Source organism: Branchiostoma belcheri, unplaced genomic scaffold (assembly GCF_001625305.1).
Source record: "Branchiostoma belcheri isolate BF01 breed outbred unplaced genomic scaffold, Haploidv18h27 scaffold6, whole genome shotgun sequence".
Taxonomy (NCBI): domain Eukaryota; kingdom Metazoa; phylum Chordata; class Leptocardii; order Amphioxiformes; family Branchiostomatidae; genus Branchiostoma; species Branchiostoma belcheri.
The window spans coordinates 6,891,478-6,915,535 of NW_017804242.1; the positions used below are offsets into that span (position 1 = coordinate 6,891,478).

Genomic DNA, 24,058 nt, shown 5'->3' on the forward strand with positions numbered 1-24,058 from the left:
TGCAACTGTTACTAATTGCAGGGACTGCGCTAATGCCGACCAGTCGCGCTGTCCTGATACACCGCGAATGTGCGAGTGTTCCCTGTAGACAGTCCCGGGAGTCATTTTTTCTCGCACATTCCAGGAGCCAAACCAAAATACGTTCATGAACCGAGTCCAAAAAACCGAAACGTGAAAATCGGATGATCGGACCTGATGTACATTTCTCTTTCTGTAGATTGTACACACAATACACACATCTTTAGATAATCTGGCCATGGCAGGTTAAAAAAAGTAACCCTGAATCATACTAGATTAGCGTAAATGCATGTTAATGCGTTCAAAACAAGAAAAGAAATTGTTTCCGGGTATTAATCTCTTGAATCACGACGCTGAATATTGACGCAAAAATATTTCGGGCATCGCGCGCCCTTCCCCGTTGTTTAGACTGTATGCAAATCCCGCGTCACGTGTCGGCATCTCGCATCTCTGATTGGTTGTTGCGTCTTAAGATGACTGAGCCGACGCGCGTTTAAACAATTTTTCTTTGTTCGATTTATCACACTTCACAGAGAATTGTCGCCAATGGCTACTTCTTTTTGTTGCAATATATAATACTTCACGGAGAATTGTCGCCTATCGCTTGTTGTTATATATTCTCATCACATTTTTTCACATCATCCAGTATCCTTTGGGATAGGGGTTTTTATTTGTGATAATGTCATTCAACTACTGTGACATTAAAAGAATTGCCAGAAAATCCAGCTTTACTGCGTTGAAATCACTTTGGGTGCCTTGATGGTTTAGTGCAAAATTATTTTTGTAGAAAAAAATGTGTCCCCACACTTACTTGAGTGAGCTCCTCATCTCCTGGACCACCCCGTCCTTTTTCTTGACCTCCGACCTCTGCTGGTTCAGCACCTTCTCCAGGTCCTCCAGCTGGTTCATGGTCTGGTGCAGTTCCGCCTGTGTCTGCTCGAGGGCCTCGCTGAGCCGCCCGCTCTGCTGCAGTCTCTCCTCTGATGTCAGCTCAGTCTGGGCCAGCTGTTCCTCTAGTCTCCTCACTGCGAAGAAGCAAATTAAACAAATTGAAATAAAATATGCTACAGACTGAACAATTCTTACAAAAGAGCAAGGAAAAGAAGACACAATTATTAACTGAAATTAATTTCTTACATAGCAATTTTTAAAATTCAAGACTGATACAATGTAGGATGTGCTATTAAAATGTTATTGCCAGCAATAAGCAATCTATATCAATGACTCCTGACTTTGCATGTACATGTATTATTATGATGTATTGTTAAAACTATAATATAAACAAGATCCCTGAACCTCCTTCCTTGCATGTGAAGATTGAAGAGTGTAAAATAAAGGTTGAAAAAGGATAAAATAAAGGTTGAAATAAAACGAAAAAAAAAAGGATTTAGCACTTTTGCTGAATTTTTTTAAATGTCACATTCACCCAGTTCATATCATTGATCATTCACAACTTCTGGGATGGATATTTCAATTTGAAAATGGCCAAGAAAACTAAACAAAAATTATGATTTTCTTTATTAATCATAAAGAGGTGATTCTCTCACCTTCCTGCATCTTGTTCTCCAAGTTCATCTCTGATTCCCTGACCTTGACCTCCAGGTCGCTGACCCTCCTGTCCTTGCTGTCCCCATCGCGCTGTGTCTCTCCCAGCTGTGCCTCCAGCGTGCTGATCTGGTCTGTGCTGTGCTTCAGCTCTACCTGCAGCTGTCTGGAGAAGAGAAATGAACTTCAATGAAATTCCTGGGAGGGGGGGTGCTAGGGTCCATGTATACATATAATAGTAATATATTGCGGTTATGTTAAAATTATTATTATTAGAAATCAAAATAAAACAGTTCATGTTTGGTATGACCCAAATCCAGAGTCTGTCTTTTGCCCTTTCTGAGTTTTGTGACATGATGGACCAAAAAATCTGCCCAATCCGTCATCTTTGACAGACAAAAATCTGTGTGTAAAGATATACCTGTAGAGATGCCATTAAAGTTTTTTAAACTAAGTTTTTGATTTCAATATACACAGTTAATACCTTTAATTTCAATATACACAGTTAGATACCTCGAAAGTCTGGCATCTTCCTAGTCTTGGCAGACAGAAGATAAAGACAGAAAAGAAGGAGTGTCAAATAGATTATAAAGACAAGAGAAAGATGGATGACAATCACAGAAGAAGAAGAAAAAGATTAAACAGAGAAACTTTAAAGTAAGATAAATCGATATACATGTAAACATAATCATCAGTGTCTTTCCATATGCCAAATAAAAGGAGACATAGACCATTGTAGCTATTTGTGGTATCAAACTTTTTAAGTCTAAGGTTTGTTCTTACTGGCTGTACATTTAAGTGGCTCCCATGAGCCTTGTTTTGTGAAAAAAAATAGACAGGCTGCCAGCCGTGGTAGTACCTGATAGTGTTGGTGAGGTCCTGGACTTGCTGTCTGCCTGACTCCAGGTCCCGACATGCCTGGTGAAGTTTCCCCTCCATGTCCCTCATCTCATCTGCTGTGGACGACTTCTGTCTCTGTAGATCCCTCTCCAACTTGGACAGCTAAGGAAAAAACAATTATTTTGTACAAACTTTGTAAAAACTGTTACAGGCAGTGGCAGATATAGTCCCACTACAAAATGTGCATTTTCTAGTTTCCATGACTGGCCTGAATTTCTAAAATGGTTCCCCAGAGCTAGAAATCTATGTCCACTGACTGGAGGAAAGAGAGCAAGTTTGCTGTTCCCCACCAGTTGCTACAAAGCTGCTGTTCCATGTTGCTGTGTCCATCCTCCAGCAGATCTTACATGACATTGTTGTTGTCCCACTCCTGTCAGTAATATAGAAATTGCTGTTCCCCACCTACATGTATTTCTTCAAGCCTGCTGTTCAAATTTTGCTGTACCCATCCTTCAGGTCACTTATATTGCTGCTTGTTCCCATCAACAGCTACAAACCTGCTGTTCCATATTGCTGTGTCCATCCTCCAGCTCTTCTATCCTGCTGCTTCACACTGCTGTCACTAAATATACAAACATTGCTGATCCCCATCAACAGCTAAAAACCTGCTGTTCCATGTTGCTGTGGTCATCATCCAGCTCCTCTATCCTTCTGCTGTCTCACTGCTGTGCCACTGCTATTACTAATATACAAACATTGCTGTTCCCCATTAACAGCTACAAACCTGCTGTTCCATGTTGCTGTGCCCATCCTCTAGCTCCTCTATCCTGCTGCTGCTCTGCTGTAACATCTGCTGTCTGTGGTCCAGTGTTCTCTCCAGCTCCACAATGTGCCCCGCCCTCTCCTCAACATCCCTCCTGCTCTGCTGGAGCTGCTTCTGAAGCCTCTTCAACTGTAGAGCGTTAAGTGTCATATTTAGGCCACAGCAAGTAATTTTTATGGATGACATCAGCACGCGCATTAATTTTTGCCTGGTTTTGAAAAAAAAAAATTGTTGCCTTCTGACAGTGGTCACAATGCCGAAAATGGGCAAAGATGCCTGTTTCCATGCCGGAAAGGTGGATGGCAGATAACTATGAAGAGAAGAGACAAGAGAAGGCTCTGATTTAATGTTTTGTTTCTTACTTTGATGCAGTGATATGTGATGCTGGCTGTGTATATGTGATGTTCCCATTGAATCAAAACCATTTGTACAATGATCGAACTTTTAAATTGTAGGAACCTTGTTTTTTTTGACCTGCCTTGTTTTTTTTTTGCCCGCTCACATTAGATTTGGAATCTGTGGAGGATGTCCATATAAGAGGTCCATATAAGACGGTTAAAACGTGGCCCTACCTCCTCTTCCTTCTTGGCCACCTCTCTGTCGTGTTGTTTCTTGTTGTCCTCCAGCTGGGTCACGTATGCCTGCAGTTCCTCCCTGGTCTGCATGAGGGCAGTCTCCATCTGTCTGACCCGTGAGGTCCCGTCGGCTGCCTGCTGTTCCAGGGACTTCAGTGCCTGTTGGTTCTGTCTCGCTTCCCTGTTCAGCTCCTAGTACGTCAGGCAGATAATGTGTGTTTTCAAAGGACAGCATGTACTAGGAAAGGAAAGGTCTCCCGTGCCCTTATGCAGAGCGTAAGGTGGTGCCCATATCCATTTCTGTAGCCCCTGGGCGACACACAGTTGTGCAAGGCACTACAGCAGGGGGCTAGTCCGCTGGTAGTGCTGTGTGTTTGACCTTCCCACACTATTTCTCATATGTGCTGAGTGCTAAGCAGAGAAAGAAGTGTGTACCATTTTTAAAGTCTTTGGTATGACCCAGCCGGGGTTTGAACTCACGACCTCCCGGTTACAAAGCGAGCACTCTACCAATTGAGCTATTGTACCGGTACTAGTACAATTGTACTAGACAACATGAAATTCATTTTCTTCTGCTGGTAAAAAAAATCAGTTCATAATGTTCAATCTCAATCTTTATCATGTTTACCTTCGCAGAAGGAAAACATATTGTTTTTGCTGTTTCTTCTTCTTATACCCCAAACAAATATCTTAAAGGTCAATGACCTGGACCAGACAGTTGTCACCCTATGGTGTTGGATACATTATGTAGCAAGTGGCAGGACAGAGTTAGAGGGGCTGGTCATTTTTTGAGAAAGAATAAACAAAACAGTACATGTAGTTGTAGACCATGTGAAGGTAAACAATATGCATTGGCCTTGCAAAATTTACATTAATTTATTTTCTAGTTAAAACTTAAGCTTGCTAAGTGATACGTTACCTTGGACTTTTCCTCCAAAGACACCTGTAGCTGCTCTATCTGTGCAGTTTTCAGGGACATCTCCCCTCGGAGTGAGTCCACCATCAGTTCTGACTCACGCAACAACATCATCTTCTCTTCTACTCGCTGTTGGAGCTGGAAAAAAAACAAAAAAAACATACAATGTAAACATTAAATATTTGTTACTGACGTATCTATAATAACAGTGATAGATAATGTTTGGGAAGAACTACATGTAGCCATGAGCTGAGGCAAAAAACAAGAGGGGCTAATAAAACAAGATTCCTACATTAATTTTTCAACTTTTGAGATCATAAACCTTGTTAAACAAGAACTGAGGTGACAAAAACAATGTCATCCTATAAGTATTACAACCGAGGTCTTTAATCCTGTATCACCTGTTCTTGTACGATGTGTACACATCTCAATTAACAGCTATACAAAAAATTAGTCATACACAATGGAACACCTTACACTGCCAAGTGCCAACACTTGCCATCAAACGTGAGCAATTGTGCCTTAAGTTTGCTAGATCGTTGACGACCTCTGAGCCAATGAAGGTTTACAACATTTTGCCCATGTTCGGCATGATGTCCACCGTTGGACAACAATTTTTTTTGTTAAATCAGGCAAAAATCAATGTGCGCACTGCTGTCATCCATAAAAATAAATTGCTGTGGCTTAGTCACTTACCAGTTCAATCTGCCCCTCCAGTTCCTTACACTGCTCCGTGTGAAGGTTCTTCATGCGAGAGGATGAGGCCATGGACTGGCTCAGCTCCGAGTCCTTCTCCTCCAGCTGTGCGCGGAGGCTGTTGAGCGTGGCGCTCTTCTCCCGTAGTTCCTCCTCCAGCTCCGACAGTTTGGTGGCGTGCAGCGTGAAGGCCTCCACCTTCTCATCCAGCTGGCGTTCCAACATGGAGATCTGCGAGTTCTTCTGTCGTAGCTAGAACAAGTTTAAAAAATATTTATCCAGAAGTACAATGTACAGTGTTGCACTGTAAATCACAGTAGCAAAGGTTCGCGGTCTGAGAAAAATGGACATCTTTGTTGAACTAATAAAAGATACTTTCTCGTCCAGCTGTCTTTCCAACATGGAGATCTGCGAATTCTTTTGTCGTAGCTAGAACAAGGAGGAGTTCGAAAATTGCCAAAAATATTTATCCAGAAGTACATTGTACAGTGTTGTACTGAAAATCATCCTAGTATGATTGCAGTAGCAAAGGTTTGGAATCTGAGAAAAATGGACATGTTTGTGGAGCTGTACTTTTTCGTCCAGCACTAGCTGCCTTTCTAACATGGAGATCTGCGAGTTCTACTGTTGTAGCTACATGTAGAACCAGAAGAAGGAGTTTTGAAAATTGCCAAAAATATTTGTCTTTCCAGAAGTGCAGTACTGAAAATCACTAGACAAAAGTACTCTATGTTCGCGGTAACAAAAGTTTGCGGTCTGACATGTCTGTGGAACAGTACTTTCTCGTCCAGCTGTCCTTCCAACATGGAGATCTGCGAGTTCTTCTGACGCAGCTAGAAGGAGTAATAAGACAAATGACCACAAATAACTAATAAAAGCATTTCATTTTCAGTAGATTTTGTCAAACCAAGGCACTATGCACTGGTGAATTGCCATTTCAGCACCAAGGACAGGCACTGCAGTGCACGTATTGATGGGTACTTGGTATACGTAGCAAAAACACAAACATCTGTGTCAATAAGAGTTGTAAGAAACCAGCACATAACCAACACTCCATAGTTTATTCCTCAGCAAAAACCAATGAAGTTAATTGAGTCTAAAAAGCCTGAATTTTTTCCATCTCAACTTCATTTCACATAAGTTAACATCATGTTGAGTACTGGAGACATGAGGCATCATACCGGAGGCACAGCAGTCTTAGGAGGAAAAATTTGAAATCATGACCCTGTGAAATGCTATTTCTTGCATTTTGAGGAGCAAATTTTAACTGACCTCTCTTTTCATATCTTAAGCCTAGGTCGCAATTTGAGAAAGGGGCCAGCTCGGCGCGTTTTCGGTCTGCTTTTTGGCGCTACCGTACGGGACCTGGACGGAGACTGGCGGGGTTCCCGACGGCTGCCAGGATATATTTGGCACCGATGTCATGATTATACTAACCTCTCTCTGCAATGTAGCGACTTCTTCACATTTCTCGTCTAGTTCTTTCTGAGCTTCGCTGTACCGGTTTGTCCTCTGGGAGAGTCTGGTTTCTAGTGACGTCACCTGAACAGTCAATACATGTGTGTAACATTTCTCATTAAACTACATTGTACTTTTAGTAGCTCAATGTCATGACATAACAAGAAATACATCAGTCTATAACAGTACAGATCTTGATTAACTTCCCTTCCCACGCATTTACTCATTGTTTTAACTCATTTATTTCTTGAGCAAAAAACGTGTAAATTGCAATTGAAAGCTACGTAAAAGCCATGAGGTTAAAACTTGTGCAAAAGCTGTGTATGTGGTTATCTACAAGTGCATAGCCACAGGTAGTTACACGAACATCTTGATCTAAAAAAGATGTTGCACAGCCTTCGCATGCTTTATAACTGAGAAATGCACAGTTTTTAATCTTATTTTACACAACTTTTATAAATGGTTTATTTGCAAATTGACACACAACATTGCAGTCTAATAATACGATGTAAAAAAATTACGCAGCTGAATTATGCAGTTTAACATTTTGATAGAGTCAGTATAGAAAGCATGGAAATAGAAAATTATCTGACTTCTGATGTATGTACTGTATTTATTTTCTACTGCTTGGAACCCAATTCAATAGGTAATCATTAATTGCAGGACACTAGACAGCTTTTGTCTTTCTTGCAGACTGAACTTTACAGTTTTACACTTCATTTTCTAAATTGGACCCTGAGTAGGGAGGCCCATGCACAAATCTGGCTATAAATACCATTTTTCGTAGGCATTTATTTTTGTTTATGACACTTATTTAGCCTTTTTTATTGATTTTCAGGCAGAACGTGGTGGGTTCTGTATGTCCTGAAAATTTGACTTGCCTGCGACATCGGGAAGACAAAAAATTGTCTCCTCAAACATGCTTCCCAGAGCATATTGACCCCATAGTTAAGGCTAATCTAAAATTATCCCAAAGCCTAAAAAAGTGAATTTTTTATTTAAAGTCCTAGAAGGGTGCGGTTTGCGCCATTTGATAGAGTTTTGACTCAATCACCATCAGCAATAAAAAAATTAAGATTTGTGGCCTATTTATGCTAATTTTATGCAAATTAGGTTCCCAGCATAGTGGCTTAAAGTTAATGATGTAGCATATTTAAGTCATATCCAACAAGCCATTTAAGCTTTCAGTGATCTTATAATTTATGAAGCCAATGTACCTGCCCCCTACAATCATCTGATAAATTTGCAAGGTTCTGCCAGCCTCCTTAAGTCCAGAATATGCAGCTGAAAATACTTTCATATGCCATATGCCGCCCCCCTCCCCCTTTGATTGCGCAATTGCACAAGACACTAAGAAATGCCAAAATATTCACTTATGTCAGCATTACAATGATATAACGTTTGTGCAGTAACACAAAATAACAAGTTGTAAAACATATTAAGTCAATTTATTACCAACTTGAACAATATACATTACATGACCTTCAAAAATGGACACCTGTAATGGTGTGTGCCCCCCCCCCCCATCGAACAAGGAGGATATGATTTTAGCCTGTATATTCAAAGTGAAGACAGCATCTGTAACCAGAAAACTGAAGAACTAGTACATGACAAGAAGGGTAACAATTACAATTCATTAGCTTAATGATGTATTTTACAATGGATGTTATATGAATATCATATATATATATAGTATACTAATATGCTTTACTCAACCCCCCCCCCATTGAACACCTGTAGTAACACTGTACATTCAACTTTTACAATAAAGAGAATCTGGAACCAGGAAACTGGAAGACCAGTGTATATCAATAAGGGTAACAGTTACAATAATTCATGAAATTACTATGTATTATACATAGAATTTAAGAGTCATGACTATCTGCTTTAGTGCACCCCCCTCCCCCCTAAATGTTACATAGAACTGTAGAATTCCTACCAGCTGACTGGCTGAACTATTCCACAGCCATGTCAGACTCATCTGAGTCATACCAATCCTCAGCTAGAGCTGCTAATGGGATATCATCATCATCATCATCATTTGTAAGCACAGCAAGAGGAATGTCGTCCTCATCTACCTGTACAGACGAGAGGGGGAGGTAATCCTCCACATCCTCACCTACACCGGGATTCTCCTCTGCAAGTTGTATTAGCAGATGTTTTTTTTCTTGTACTTTTAACTTACTGATGTTTTGTATTCTGTCCCCGCCTCTGATCTCAAGTCCTAGCTTGGGCAACTCCGCCCAGAGCTGCAGCTGGAGGGTAAGTTCCGGGCCTTTCATTTTTCTTATTCTACTACACGTTGTTATAAGTCCACTTTTGGATAGTGTTTCTACCATCTGTCTTTTCTTGTCTTGCTTTCTTTTCTCCCTGGCTTGTCGTTTCCTCTTTCGTTCAGTTCTCCTGGGTTGCTCCTCCTCATACATCTTTCTTAGTTGTTCCTCTTTAGTTCCCCACATTTTTTTTAACCTAATGGCTCCTTTTCTGGCCGTAGCACAGAGTTTTTCTTGATCTTCACTCGGTTGGCTGGCAAGCCACCTTGCTGGCTTGTCTTGTTTACACCGAACCATGCATGAATGTGTGAGCGGATTTGCCGAGGGGCTGACGACCTGCTGTTGTGCCAGTATTCCAAAGTCCTGCTCGATTCTTAGATTAGTTGCATCTCCGATCAACTTGGCCGCATCCACTTGATCCTCTGTAGGATTTTCATACACTCCACCAGCCATGTGTTCATGCGCATGATCTTTGAGCTTTTTAGCCCCAGCCTTACACATTTCCTGCAACGTAGCCTTTGTCAAGGCATCTGTCTCATCAGGTTGACGGATCTGCCGCATGTGTTCTTCTAAGTTCTTGTCTCGCCCCCCACCCCACAATGGATCTGACCCCTCAAAGAGGGGCTGTACATCATCACTCCATTCAATCAACTTGTCATACACTACCTGGTAGTATTCATTCATGGCAATTGGAGTGCTGGCTCTAATAGACTTATCATACAATGGTAATAAAACCTCATAATATACAATGGAATAAGCCCTTTCTTCCGACACCACTTTGGGATCCATGTATCCGCTATATACAGCTTGTTCTAATCTATTCAATGTGCCTTTCTGCATCTTCTTATCTGTTAAATACAATGTGATTAACTCTTTCCCTGCAATACAAGGTATGGCATTGTGGTAAAATGCAAGAAATCTATTACCCACTATGGGCCGAAAAAGTTTTTTGGCAAGATGAGTCAAGTTCTTCGTGGGCTAGGGAGAAACCTCGAAGCTCCTTGCCCTCGCAATACTCCTTCTTGGATTCCATACAAATCAACTTATCTGTGGCATAGATGTGAGCTTTTCCGCCAACCATATTATGTCGGCTAGAGTGGTTGGTATCATAATTAAGGTGTTTTTGTGCAGCTGTACTCATAGCCTCTGCAGTATTTTGCACCTTATGGGCTGCACATGTGAAGGGGTGGATTTTTTTTCTTCTTGCCTTCTCTTCAGCAGTTAGATTATTCCATTCTGTGCTTGATTCCAAATTGGACTCCTTCATGTCTTCCAGCAGGCTTGTCACTCTCTGTTCCACTACTGCTCTGTCCTTCATGTGCGTTTTTATGGCAGAGACATTAACAAAACTGCCATCTATTCCTATGGTGTCTGCCACCTTTCCCATCTCCTCAAAGGTTTCCATCAGATGTTGTACAGTTTTATCTGCAGTCTCATTGCAGACTGGAGCAATTGCCAATGAAAAAACCCTGTCCTTTTGATCTTCTCCTTCTTGTCTTAGGATCACTTTATGTGACAGCCAGTGCAGCTGTCCTCTTGTCGTGTGGTCTGACTGGTATGCAACTTCTTTGTTTCCTCGCCTTTCCCACTCTTTTAAGCCTTTAATTGTTGCTAAGTGTCCAGCTTCTATTTTGAGCCTTTGTGCTGTTGTTCGTCCAGGTAATGTGACACTGTCCATGTTGATTTTTGTGAGATTGTCTAGGACAGATTGAACCACTTCCTGGATAATGTTGCTAGACACCCCTAATGTCAGCAGGTGATAGTATGTAAGGCGGACCTGGGCGGTATATGTCTGTCCATACCTAGTCTCTAATGAACTCAGTTCTTGTACCCTTTTCTGCAAGTGTTCTTCCCTGTCAGCTGACCTTTCAGCCTGTTTTTTTAACTCCTCTATGATACCTTCATAAAACACTTCTGCCGCTTCCTGCCCTTGCTCCAAATTTTCCTCCGCTTTTTCAATCCTGTCTTGCAGACTTGTCACTTTCCCTTCAGCCTTCTGCAGTCTTTTCTTTTCTGTCTTCAACTCTTCTCTCAGTTCTTTCATTTTGGCTTGTTGTCGCTCAACTTTTCTCTCCAAGGCTTGTTTTTCTTTTTCAGTCTCTTTATTGTTTTCATTGCATGCATCCATCAACTCTTCTGCACATGTCTTCCATTTGTTCTTAAGTTCTATATTCTCTTCAACTTTCTTTCGGAGCTTGCTGGTTTCGATATTCAACTTCCTCTGGCTCGCTTCTACAATCTTTTGTACCTTCAGGTTAGCTGCAGTCACAGCCTTATCTCGTTCCTGGGCAACATCCCTTAAACGTGATCCAACCAGCTTTTTTAAACCATCATTTTCGTTTCTCAGAACTTTGTTGGTCTTTTCAAGTCTCTGTGCCTTTCTTTTCAGCTGCACTTCTGTAAGGTTTGATTTTGAAAGTGGCTTTCTCATGCTATTGTTAGTAATGTTACTGAGAGCTGGAAGGCTATTGGAATAAACTTTCACAGGGCTTGACCTCATGGCCTCCTCATAGCTTGGAGGGGGGACATCAGGGTACATGGGTGGTGCTTTTACTCCATTTGGGTTGAAGCTGCATGGAGGGCCACTACAGTGTAAGCTTGGAGGGGGGATATCAGGGTACATGGGTGGTGCTTGTACTCCATTCGGGTTGAAGCTGCATGGAGGGCCACTACAGTGTAAGCTGAAAGATTTTGAAGGAACAGCTTTTCTCCATCTAAAGTCAGCATCCAAAAATCCTTGTAACTTGTCCCACTGTTGGCTGCCTCCTCTGTTACGTCTTGCATTGTAGTTTTTTGCCAATCTGCAGTACTCTGTGACCACCGTCTTGCATTTGGCCTCCAACTGTTTCGCAGTACAATCTGTAGTGTCAATCCCTCCAAATGCCCGCGGCCAACTGAGAAGGATTTCCTGTTTGTCATGTAGTACGTCTGCATGACTGAATTCCATGTTGATTGCATGTACAACTTGACAAGTCTTTTCAAATTAAGACTTGTGTAATGCAACTCCAAAAAGTCCCGGTTTGTCAGTGTCAGCATTGCAACAGGGCCCAAAGGGTCCAGAAATGTATACCTGTAACATCAAAATAAACTCCTTAAAATCCATACACAAGTACACAACACATCAAGTAGAATCTCTAAAAATATTCTACCTTTCTAAAATTAAAATATTGCAGTCAAAACTGTGATAAAACCTACACTAGTTAGTGATAAAATTGGTCTCTCTCTATATGTATATAATTGTATGGAATTATATCGCACGACATAAAAAAAATTTAAGAGTCACAGTATGAACACTGTACAAATGTATGCCCCCCTCCCCCATGAAACAATGGGTGGAAAATCATAAATCATCGATATTTAACGCCACTTCAAATAAAGCTGAGCTTCCCCTCCTATCAAAACTACCATTTCGTTGCCTAAAATCTGCCATACAGATGTTTTAGAAGCCATAGTTACCGGGAGCTATGTGCGTTGAAACCACGGCGCAGTAGGGGGAGGGTCGGCTGGGAAGAGTGCGTCCAGCCGTAGAGGTGACCGCCGGCTTTCCTCGGCAGGCGCGCGAACATTTTGGCTACAAAATCCACAAAATTCCGTCAGTATGTTCCCTGATATGTTATCTGACGCTAGTAAAACCTGCAGTTCATAAAATTTAACGATGGCAGAAATAGGGCAGAAATACGGGGACGTGTTCCTTACCTATTGAATTTTCACCCTGAAATTCCCGCTCCATTTCGCTGCAGCCTCGATATGATGCGGCCCAGGGTGTTAGCTTTCGGAACAGCTCATCTGATTGGTTGTTTTTGAGTTTACTAAAAGGCGCCGACGAATCAAAAAAACAGGTTCTATTTAAGCCGTCGGGCGGGTGACACCCGGAAGTGGATCGCCGCGGCGTATTTTTCTGGGTCACGCCGGGGCGGCGCGTTAACTATGGGCGCGCGGGTGCTTTTTTACGATTCTAAAACCGCGATAACTCCGGATTGCGCGGGCGGAAAGATGTGAAAATTGAACTGCAAGGTCAACTTTTAACGCTTATTCCGGCAATATTAATAGAATCACCGCAAATGGCCCCTAAAAATTTTTATTGAAGTCTGAACATGGCACATCTGGTGCCGAAAGAGGTGTGGGCCTCCCTACCCTGAGAAACTATCCCACCTGCGCAGTCTTGTCAGCAATCTGTTCCTCCAGTCGGAGTAATTTGGAGGCGTGTTTGCTGCGCTCATCTTCCAGTCGACCAATAATGTGCTCCAACTCCTGAGACTTCCTGTCACCTGTAAAATCACGTCAGAACTCTGTAAATAAGTTCATTAGGTTGGTGAATGACAGAATAGCAAAGTCCTTTATTTGCAACCACTTGTTAAATGTTTAACAAGGGACAACATTTACTGTGGGCAATTATGACTGGACTGTGCACATGAAAAAAAAAACAGATTTACATTTTGGTATTACTCATGAAAACATTATACTGAGTAGGGATAAACTACAGACAAGACTTGGTTAAAAGGTAAAGGTAGTTCCATAGCCTTTTTTGAGGCTGTAGGGGCAGTGGGTTGTTAATCTGCCCTATCTACATGTAGGTACAGTATTGTAAAGCAGAGCCCTCTCTTTCCACCACCTTTTGCCTCCCTAGCCGATATCAGGCACCCATTTTACAACTGGTTGGAGTAGGGAAAACCGTGTAAAGTGCCTTACGACTTTCTAAGCCAGGAATGCAAGGAATCAAACAGTGACCTGACTAGCCTAACCTACAATGTAGTGTCCACTAGCCTAGAACTCTGAACAACACTACATGTAAGTCTTCGACAAAAAAGAGGCTATCTACAAACAGTAGAGCCACCAGCTGACACTCAACCGAGACAGGGGCCGATATACACTACCTGAGGTAATTATGATTCATTACTCAAGTCATGTGTCCTAAAGAAGGTCAAGGAAAGAGTGACTGAAAAAAAGATTGAGGTGAGTTACTTTTGAGTGTGTTGAAAAAAATTATCAAATTTTATCACTTAGTGTTTTCTCCATACCTAGTCTACTCCTCTCGATGATGGCTGTGAGTTCTTTCCTCAGTCCGTCCATGCGTCCACTGTCACCCAGTCCGATAGCCTCGCGCTGGCCGGACGCGGCCGCAGCGGTCAGCGAGGCCAGACTGGCCTGCAGCTTCTGGATCTCTGCTTCCTTCATGGCAAGTTTCAGTCTGGATTAGACACAGAAACAGTGAATCAGATGTTCTACTTCTGAAAATAGTTTCATAGAATTGGTAGAACCTAGGATATTGCGTTTTTACCTCCATGAAAAATTGAGGTCGGTATTGTTTTTGCCGTGTCTGTGTGTGTGTTTGTGTTTCTGCACATTTATAACGCCTTTATGGATTGTGATGATATTTGGTATGCTGGTAAGTCTTAGAAAGACGAAGGTCAACGTCAAATATGGGCCTTCTGGTGGATGACCTTGGTATTACAGAACTTCTATGGTCATGCTATGGTCTTGACTTTTTGGTGACGGATAGTTTTTCTTGTCAGGAATAAGTGATGTGGGTTTGTTCTGGAACTGTAGGGGACCTTTGGGCAAAATCTTTAAAAGCCAATAAGTCCAGATAGGAACAATGTATTTTCATCATTTTTATTTTTGTTTAATGTGTACGTTTGCTGAATCTTTAACAATTATCAATATATAATTATCATAGACAGACTTCGTGTTATGCCCACCCTCCCCAAACTTTTTGTCCCCCTGCACCTGAGATCAGCGACAGTTGCTCTGCTGGGAGACACGGTCCCGTCCGCCTCGTCTGGGCTGGTGGAGTCTCCATCACGGTGCCGCTGGCTGAACCCGGAGTCACTGGTGGGCTGTATGGGGTCACAAATATCAGAGTTATCAACCAAGAATTAAGGTGTTCAAAAACTATTTCCCCAGCACTATCGTAGACTGGAACTCGTTGCCACCAAGCACAGTAGGGGCATCATTACTAGAAAGCTTTAAACAACTCCTGCAATTAAATGTGCAAAGATTGAGTGTAACAAGCCGTTCGGTGTGATATAGCTAGCTGCCGCCGCACCGCGTGCCTGCAAAGCTGGTGTGTTACACCGAAGGGCGGTTATACCGGCTATACAGATACAGAAATATGCAAATGTTAACATGTTAAAATGTTCTTGTGAGACTAGGTCACTCCGTGATCAAGGTGTACAGTTGACATCGAAAATTTAGAGGTACGTGTTCCTACCTCTCAAACTGCTAGAAGAATGTTCTACTTACTAGTTTTAGTGGCGTCTGTGTGGTGTAGTGGATAGAGAAACCCCACTGTCAAGCAAGGGGACCCAGGTTCAATCCCCAGGGTTGGACCCAGACATTTTCGGGCATGCACCCATAGTGCCCTTGGAAAAGGCACTTTACACTTATTTTTCCCCCTCAGTTACAGGGATCCTGGGCTCTACTAGGGTTTGGATTGGCGTTAGGAAGGGCATCCAGCCGTAAAAATCTTGCTCCAAAAAAGACTTGCATTTGATGCAAGCACGTCTAACCCCCGTTTCGGGAAAAAAGGATGTTAAAATTGGATTTAAAAAAAAAAGATCTCACCGTGAATGTGACGTGTGATTTCTCCTGTATCCTCTGCACCATGGCCTCCAGTCTCCTGAGCTCAGACTGACTCTGTCTGAAATCTTAGATTTCTTGCTAACTGCTAAGTTTATATAATCTCACCGTGAATGTGACATGTGATTTCTCCTGTATCCTCTGCACCATGGCCTCCAGTCTCCTGAGCTCAGACTGACTCTGCTCCACCTCGTACTGACACTTGGCCAGCTTCTCCTTCTGACGGCTGGACAGCAGCTTCAGGTCTGTGTTCTCTTGTTCCTGGACAAAAATACCGGCAAGTTTTGGTGGTTTTTTTTTTGCTGCGTACACTGAGTTTTCTTTGCATTTGTTGGATACATACAACATTGCCTCAAATGTGAAATTTCAACTTGTTCCTTAAAAAACACACAGATGTGTGAATCTACTGTAAGTAAACTGTTATTATTCTACAGTCTGTTCTTCTTTTGGTGTGGGGTTAATTTACTGGACTTAGTCCCAGAAATAAAATGATCCCTCACACACATATAAGACCAGTAGATTCACATGTCTATCTGGGTGTTTTTTTTCCAGAAACAAGTTAAAATTTTCATGTCCTCAGTTTTAACGCTACATTTGTAAGTCCAGTGTGTATAGCTTGCATTTTAATCAGTAGCACAAGTAAGTAACTACTATTCCAAGTTGCATTAAACATTTTTACCTTCAAGCTCTATGATACAAGTACATAATATTAAATTCAACAGTAACACATGCATACTAACTGTAATTCACTTAATGTTCATGGTAGCAAAAGTTCACGGTCTGAGAAAAATTTACATGTTCACGGAACTATATTTTCATGGTGGCGACAGGTGCAGGAAAGAGAAAGTCCAGGAATCATTTGTTAACTGTAATGATAAGTTCACGTGACAGAAGTGGCAGTGAAAACAGTGAACAAAATGGTACAGTAAAAAAAATCAGGAACTAGAGAGGCCGACATTTGCTTGGGAGCAAATACAGCATATTTCAGTCCATCTCCCTCCCACGCAAAAGTGGACTATTCCAAACTTACCCCAGTGTAAAACTGGCAAAGATTCTCAAATAAATGAATTATATAGTAGCTATGTAAGTGAGAACAAAGATGCAAGAACAAGCACATTGAATCTCGAAAGCTTTACTAATCTTATTACAGGTATGCAAATACTAACAATGATGAGATTTGATACATTTTGAAGGTCTTAGGCACATAAAATTGAATGTGTGGGTCATTACGCACGACTTGCGTGCAATGTGACCCCAGGTAACCCGCAATGGAACATGTGTTCCATGGCCAACGGCAGATGGAACAGGCCATTCTTTAGATAGAACATGGAACGGGTATAGCACTTTTGGCCCTTTTTTTGCTGAAAAGAGCCATTAAAGTCCCCCAAATGAGTCATTTGGAAGTGGTGTATGCCAAATATATGACTGCTATTCTGTAGACACATGTTCAAGGTACCCTTATACCGAATTTCAGATCATTTGGTTGTAAAACCAGGGCTCAGGATCCAAAAATCCATTTTTTGGCGAAAAATGCCCCAAAAAACCTTCATAAAAATTTTTCAAAGGCATTTATCAAAAAATTGAAAAAAACGCCTGGGGGTATTGGCCCACTCTACCTCCATGCCAAATTTCAAGTCATTTGGCTGAATGATGGCGGAGTTGAATCCCTTTGACTGTTTGGCAGGAGAAGAAGAAACATGAGAGAACACAATATATTTCATCCATACCATGGTATGGACTGAAATATAACTAGAAAGGCCAATATTTGCTTTGGAGCAAATACAGCGATGGGTTCACCACATTTTACGACGTCATGGCAGGGAAAGAATGAGAAACACAAGGGAAAACAATGATTTACATTGATATAACTATAATATGAAGTAACATACAACTAAAACAACAGTTGGATAGCTATTCCCTACTTTATTGGTTAGGATTTTTAATTGCATAATGCAAACTGTTGATTTTCAAAATAAATAAAAAAACGTTCATGCCCCGCATTCCAATGCTGGAGCAGAAAAGCTTGAAATACCTACCAAAACACTTGAATAAAGACATACTGTCAGTATGGAAATCTCTGTGCAGGTGTTAATCAAGTTAAATCCCAACAGCCAATCAGCAAGAAGTATAGAGGAAAGCTGCATGCCTATTGGTTGATGCCCTGCATTCCATTGTGATGACTCATGCCCAGACATGTAAACACGGCATACTAACACAGTAATACATTTGCTATAACACAGCCAAAAAACTCAAATAAAACCATTCTAAAAAGCCTGTATCACAATAATTTAAAAAACGCCTAGGGGTATTTGCCCACTGTACCTCCATACCAAATTTCAGGACCTTGGGCCCTAAAATGAAGAAGCTGAATCCATTTAAAAAATGGCAGGAGGAGAAGGAGGAGGAGAAGAAGAAGAAACACCAGAAAAAGCAATATGGTTTCACCACACCACTTCGTGGTGTGGTGAACCCATAATTACAGTATGTTGTGTACTAAGTGCACAACTGAAAGACTTGCTGTGAATCTAATTCAAACACAAAAGCTAAGATGATATATGAATATTTTCACCCAACCTTTGTTCCCAGATCACTCTCCAGCCTGTTGATCCTGTGTGCCTGTCTGCTGACTGTCCGCTGCATCTCCAGGTTCTGGGACTCAAGGTCTGTCTTAGATGTTCTCTCAACTGTTCCCTCGTTCTGTAACCTCCTGGGGGAAATACAGTAGACATTCCAGATTTTACAAATACCTGCAATTTTGCTACATTTTACTGTGTTGTTGGTAGCAAATCTGGTTTAACAATTACATGTACATGATATACATAGATGACTATGAAAGTGGTATAGTCTCTATGACCTAAGATACGAAAGTATAGCACACAACTACCATTATTTTACTCTCGCAGTAAAAGAGGTCAAAACAATAGAACATTAAAAATCACATCAAATACACATGTATTCCTTGAGTTTGTCAGCTAGCTGTAATATCTTTTGTTTCCTTCTCAAAACTGTAATTGTATACAGACAAGGTAACTACAATAAGGTTGGGAAAACTTACAATAAGCAAACAGCGACGTTACAAGTGAATATGGACAATAGGGGTGTATTATAATTGTAATTGCACTGTTTCCGACTTTTACGTTTTGATTTTGTGGTACCAATGTGTCTTACATGTACATGTAGTTGTAATCTGCCATGCCATTCTTTATTTTTGTTTATTTGTAAAAATTGAATAAAGAGAGACTTAAAAAGGAACTCTGTACATACTTGAGCTGCTGTTGCAGGTCCTTGACCTGTCCCTCCAGCGAGGCTGCTCGATCCAGCAGTTCTCCCCGCTCACGGTCTGAGTGGAGCAGGCTGTCCCGCAGCTGCTCTTCTGTCAACTGGTGCTAGGGGGAGCAGTTAACACACACACGGGTTATTGTGCATCACACCACTTCTAATTCCTCAAAACTCTAGCAAACTGGACATTAATTCACCAACAATAACAGAAACAAACTCTAATAGAAAATCTGCTGCGCATAAGGTCTGCTCTGTTAATTCTGACTCAAACACATTCAATACATATCGATTATATAATTATTATAATTATATATATATATGGTGATAATTTAATAATATCTCGCACAATAATAAATAATAAACAAGAGACTAAGTCCTCCTGCCATAAAATTGCAACATGATGTAACCCAACACTAGTTACCATGGTGACAGATGTCTGGTTCAGGTCATTGACCTTATTTGTTTGGAATGGAAGAAGAAGAAACTGAGCAAAAACAATAATGTTTTCCTTTGGTAAACATTAAAATAACCAACTTTCAACAGTGCCAAATACAGTTATGAAGTTTTTAAAAATTAAATCACATTTTGTTGTTACGGAAAAACACTTGAAAATCCATAGGAAGAATTCTTTACACTTTTCTTTTTTTTACAGGCAAAAATGGACAAGTGCTGCAACTGGCTCTTACCTTTTTTAGTTTTTCCTTGACCTTTGACCTGTAGTCCTCCAGCTCTTCAGAAAGTTCCTCCAATCTCTGTAAAGCTTCGTCTCGCTGGTTCTCAGATCTAGAGAAAAAATTCAGCAGAACCCACACAAACTGTTAAATACTTAACAGAGTAAAAATCTGGATACTATTTGTTTCCATAAATTCTACAGGTTCATGTTATGCACATAGTCAAATAGTCATTTTTGGACAAAGACAAGTACTGTTACATTGATTCCCTTTATCTATAAACCCTAGATACTAAAAAGTGTCAGCACACAATGCACATATATTTAGTTTAAACTAGTGCTGTGTACTGGTTCACTGGACTGGTTCCGGACTTGTAAAAATGTTTAGGTTCAAGTCCAAAAAAACTAAAAGTCAAGAACCAGTTCTAGATCTACTACAAAAAAAAAGTCACATACACAATTTGATTCCAAACCAGTTAAAACCAGTTAAAACCTTCCATAGATTAGAAAATCTGGGCTGCAAAATGAAGAAAACATTGCCTCCAGGCATTGCCAAGTGTCGGCCTCCATGTGATTGTTGCCACAGTTTCACCCAAACAACATTACAATGTTGCCAACATGCAATTTTGTATAATTATGCCATTGGTTAATTGGGTCCAGACTTAAGTCCGGAATGGAACCTAAACCTTGCAACCTTCAAGTCCGGACTTGAATCCGGGCTTGAACCTAAATGTGGGTTTAGGTACACAGCACTAGTTTAAACAATACTGCACATCTGAAGGGGCTACACAGACCTTTTCCTCTCCCCTGTCTCCTCCAGTAAGTCAGCCTTGATGCTTTTGTTTTCAGCCTGGAGTCTCTTCACGTCTCGCTCTCTGTCCGACAACTGTCTCTGCACCTCGTCCAGACGTTCCTCCGCCTCTCTGGGTAAACAACAACAAAAACAACAAACATTTACCACTGCCCTATAATTCACAATCTGGTACAGAAGGACTTCAAACTTTATTTTTATTTAAAGTCTACAATACTTTGCAAAAACCAACCCAAGAAAATGTGCCTTTCAACACAAAATGAGCCAACATTTGGTGTCCTTAATCCAAAAAATGCAACAACACGAATTCCAACGTCTGAATTCTGTATTTGGATTTTCAAAAGCAGCACAAATGGTTAGGGCAAAACGCGTTCAAGTAGTTCAATAGAAGCCATGAAAGCCAGAACACTGTTATCGAATGTTATCGCGGCCCAGCTATGTACATTTAAATAGATATCAAAGAGGTATAAAAATCATTGATATTTTTCATTAGATTAGAAGTCCATGTCTACCTTAAAGCCTTGTCGTGTGCTGTGACCTCTGCCTCCAGACTGACGACCTTGTCCTCCAGTGAGGGAACACTCTCCTTGTGAGCCTCCAGCTCCATAGTCAGGATCTTCATCTGGTGGGGATGGAAAAGGAGATTTACTTGTCGAGTACAGTCATGTAATACCCATGAATAGTTTTGGCCATGTTGAAAAGACCCCTTACTTAAAGACCAAATGTCACCAAAAAAAGTCTGTAAAATACATACAAATATCGGAAGTGTACAATATACATACAATATAGTCACTGGAAGTTTGTTCCAATCATGTTGACTGAGGAATTGAGCTTGTATGAACTTTTAAAAGTGAATTTTTAGAGACTCTAGCAAGCTTCCCAATCGCCCACTTTGCGCATCTCTATTTGCGTCTCTGTGTTTTATTTTTGCATTTCTGTGCTTTTTCCAGAGCTGACATCACCCAGGGTGACATCAGCTCAGGAAGAAATACAGACATGCAAAACTAATAAATCGCCTGCCAGTACTGGCTTGTGCTGACTTTTCCATGGCAGGGCATTACAATTTCAAATATAACAGGAGAACCGTGCATATTTATTGTAAATGTGTCTGTTAGCCAGGTAATACTAGTTATGTTAATTACAATCAGCTAAGGTCATATTTTGGTGTCATGAGCACTTATGACAAAGACTGTCATTATGCCAAAAAACAGTTACTCAAGCAACTGGATATGATTTTGAAAACGTCAGACGTTTCAGCTAGTATCCACTAGCTTTCGTCAGTGACTGAGAGACCAGAGGGGAAAGCAGGTTTATATACACAACCTGTTGATTGATATGCAAATAAAGTGAAGACAAATTTTTTTTTGGAAGTCGAAAAAGGAACAAAAGTCAGACAAGTCAAGACAAGATGATGCAAATTAGTCTGAAAGCTCCTGTTATACAGGACAGGAGCTTAAGTGTTGTGTCCTGTATAACAGGAGCTTTCAGACTAATTTGGGTAAGTCCAATGTCTTGTGTTAGAAGTTACACTAATCTGACTGAGCACTGTCTTGTACATGGAAGTAAGGACTTCTATTCTTTTCAAACTCCCCGTACATGAGCGCCCCCCTACCTTGTTAGCCTGGTGCAGCTGGTACATGGTGTTCTCCATGTCTGTGTACATGAGCGCCCCCTACCTTATTGTTAGCCTGGTGCAGCTGGTACATGGTGTTCTCCATGTCAGTGTGCAGTTTGTGGTTCTGGGAGATGAGCTGGGTGTTCTCCTGCCGCAGTTTGGCCAGTTTCTTCCTCAGGAGCTCGTTTTCCCCGTCCCCCATGTCGAAACTGGAGGCCGACGACCGCGACCGCGCCGAGGACGGCTTTCGGGAACAAAACACGCCTCAGTTCGCTTGACTAACGATCTTGTTTTACATCGTGGTTACATTATTGCAAACATTGTACATTGAATACAGTGGAAGACGAAACGCATTTTACAATCTCAAATTGTACCCTCTATAGCAATGAACGAAATGAACTTTTCGATGTAGCTTCCAAATTCTATCCAAACTTTCACACATATACAAATGAAAGAAAACTACTCTCCTCTTAACATCCAAAAACCCACAAATTATGGAAAAAGTGGGATCCTTTGTCTTCCTCTGTCTTCAAAAAATAAGTCAAACCCAGTAGTTTTACTTTAAGTAGTTTCTTAGTAGTTATCAGTAGTTCTATGTGTACTAATTCAGTAATTCATTATTGTCTCCTTTTTATACCAAATGTTTCTTCAGAACCAGGAATTATTTGCTAACTGTAATGATAAGTTCACGGTACAGAGAAGTGACAGTGAAAACAGTGAATATAAGGCCACACCAATTTAATTTCTTTGTTAAAGGATTTTTCTAGAAAAATAATGGAGCGGGCGGGTGAAAAAAAATAAAAATAAAAACAGGCCTAGGCATCCTATTATGGCCCAAAATTGTACGATAGGAGCCATGAAGTCAACACACCAGGCTGGTTCAACGTTTAAACAATGAATCTGGAACTTTTAATGATACCACTGCATTGAAAGATGGAATAACTGTAACAAGTAGGAAGAAAGGGTCTGTTTTCAACTGTTCAGGAAAAAATATGAGCATTTTGTTGTTGATTCTGAATTTTTATTTTTATTTCCAAATCAGAAAAAAATGAAGAGGGCGAATCCGTTAACCAAGAAATTAAATTGGTGTGGCCTAACAGTACAGTGAAAAATCAGGAATTACAGTATTTTGTGACAAAACCCTTACCATATCTCTCTGCACGGGAACACCAAAGTCTGCCCTCACGTTGCCATACGACAGACCAATGGGAGCTACTGCATCATGGTTACTATAGAAACCACGGTCATCCAGGGCATGTTCTGAGGGGTCAGGGGTCAAGTCCTCAAGGGTCAAAGGTGGTAACCTCTCAGGAGAGGAGTAGTTGGACTGGAGGTCATCAAATCTGTAAAAAAAAAACAAAGACTGTAAATCGGGATCAGCATATTAGGAATTGCAAATTAACGCGAATCGGGTTACTTGCTTATTAATAAATTGGTGTAATTTGCAGCACAAAATTGTCATTCACAGTACAAAATCCAACGCAATTTCAGGGCAGCAAAACAAAAATACCTGGTCCATACTTCTGTCTGATATATATAGAATACAACACAGGGTATTCTGTATATTCGGCCGAGGGCAATCCGACTCGCGCGAGGGCTGGGACCGAGGGTGATGCGGAATACACCGTGTTGTATTTTATTTATGTCATACCCACCCAAGAAAACACGCCTTGCAATGCGAAATGAGCGAAAATGTGGTGTCCCTAAACCCCCAAAATGCAACAACATCAATTCCAACGTCCGAATTTTGTGTTCGAATTTTCGAAAGCGGTGCAAGCAGTTAGAGCGAAACGCGTTCGAATTGTTCTATGGAACATTTGGAAGGCCCGGGCCGTATGCGTAAAGAACCCCCGGGCCCTACCGCTAGTTATCACACGGGTCTGAACACCCGTATCGAACGTAATCGCGGCCCAGGTATGACATAATTAGATTTATAATACTGTCATCATTTATTACATAC

The 24,058-nt window shown here is 41.1% G+C and overlaps 2 protein-coding genes across 2 annotated transcripts in view; both read right to left on the bottom strand.

The window, feature by feature from the left end:
* The window catches only part of LOC109482320 (coiled-coil domain-containing protein 18-like), a 15,978-nt gene extending 9,019 nt beyond the window's left edge, over positions 1-6,959 (bottom strand). The window contains exons 1-8 of the mRNA XM_019785002.1: positions 6,851-6,959; positions 5,414-5,665; positions 4,721-4,855; positions 3,799-3,993; positions 3,188-3,355; positions 2,423-2,565; positions 1,566-1,729; positions 830-1,043 (exon numbers count right to left, since the gene is read on the bottom strand). Of these exons, the coding sequence (XP_019640561.1) occupies positions 830-1,043; positions 1,566-1,729; positions 2,423-2,565; positions 3,188-3,355; positions 3,799-3,993; positions 4,721-4,855; positions 5,414-5,638 (1,244 nt within the window). The 5' untranslated portion in view covers positions 5,639-5,665; positions 6,851-6,959. The remainder of the gene's footprint in view (positions 1-829; positions 1,044-1,565; positions 1,730-2,422; positions 2,566-3,187; positions 3,356-3,798; positions 3,994-4,720; positions 4,856-5,413; positions 5,666-6,850) is intronic.
* A 1,867-nt stretch (positions 6,960-8,826) lies between these two features.
* The window catches only part of LOC109482321, a 31,628-nt gene continuing 16,396 nt past the window's right edge, over positions 8,827-24,058 (bottom strand). Inside the window, exons 3-16 of the mRNA XM_019785003.1 lie at positions 23,246-23,441; positions 22,160-22,342; positions 20,996-21,105; positions 20,467-20,595; positions 19,689-19,785; positions 18,988-19,109; positions 18,298-18,430; positions 15,908-15,984; positions 15,709-15,784; positions 14,872-14,981; positions 14,163-14,332; positions 13,297-13,412; positions 10,352-11,986; positions 8,827-9,810 (exon numbers count right to left, since the gene is read on the bottom strand). Of these exons, the coding sequence (XP_019640562.1) occupies positions 8,827-9,810; positions 10,352-11,986; positions 13,297-13,412; positions 14,163-14,332; positions 14,872-14,981; positions 15,709-15,784; positions 15,908-15,984; positions 18,298-18,430; positions 18,988-19,109; positions 19,689-19,785; positions 20,467-20,595; positions 20,996-21,105; positions 22,160-22,342; positions 23,246-23,441 (4,138 nt within the window). The remainder of the gene's footprint in view (positions 9,811-10,351; positions 11,987-13,296; positions 13,413-14,162; positions 14,333-14,871; positions 14,982-15,708; positions 15,785-15,907; positions 15,985-18,297; positions 18,431-18,987; positions 19,110-19,688; positions 19,786-20,466; positions 20,596-20,995; positions 21,106-22,159; positions 22,343-23,245; positions 23,442-24,058) is intronic.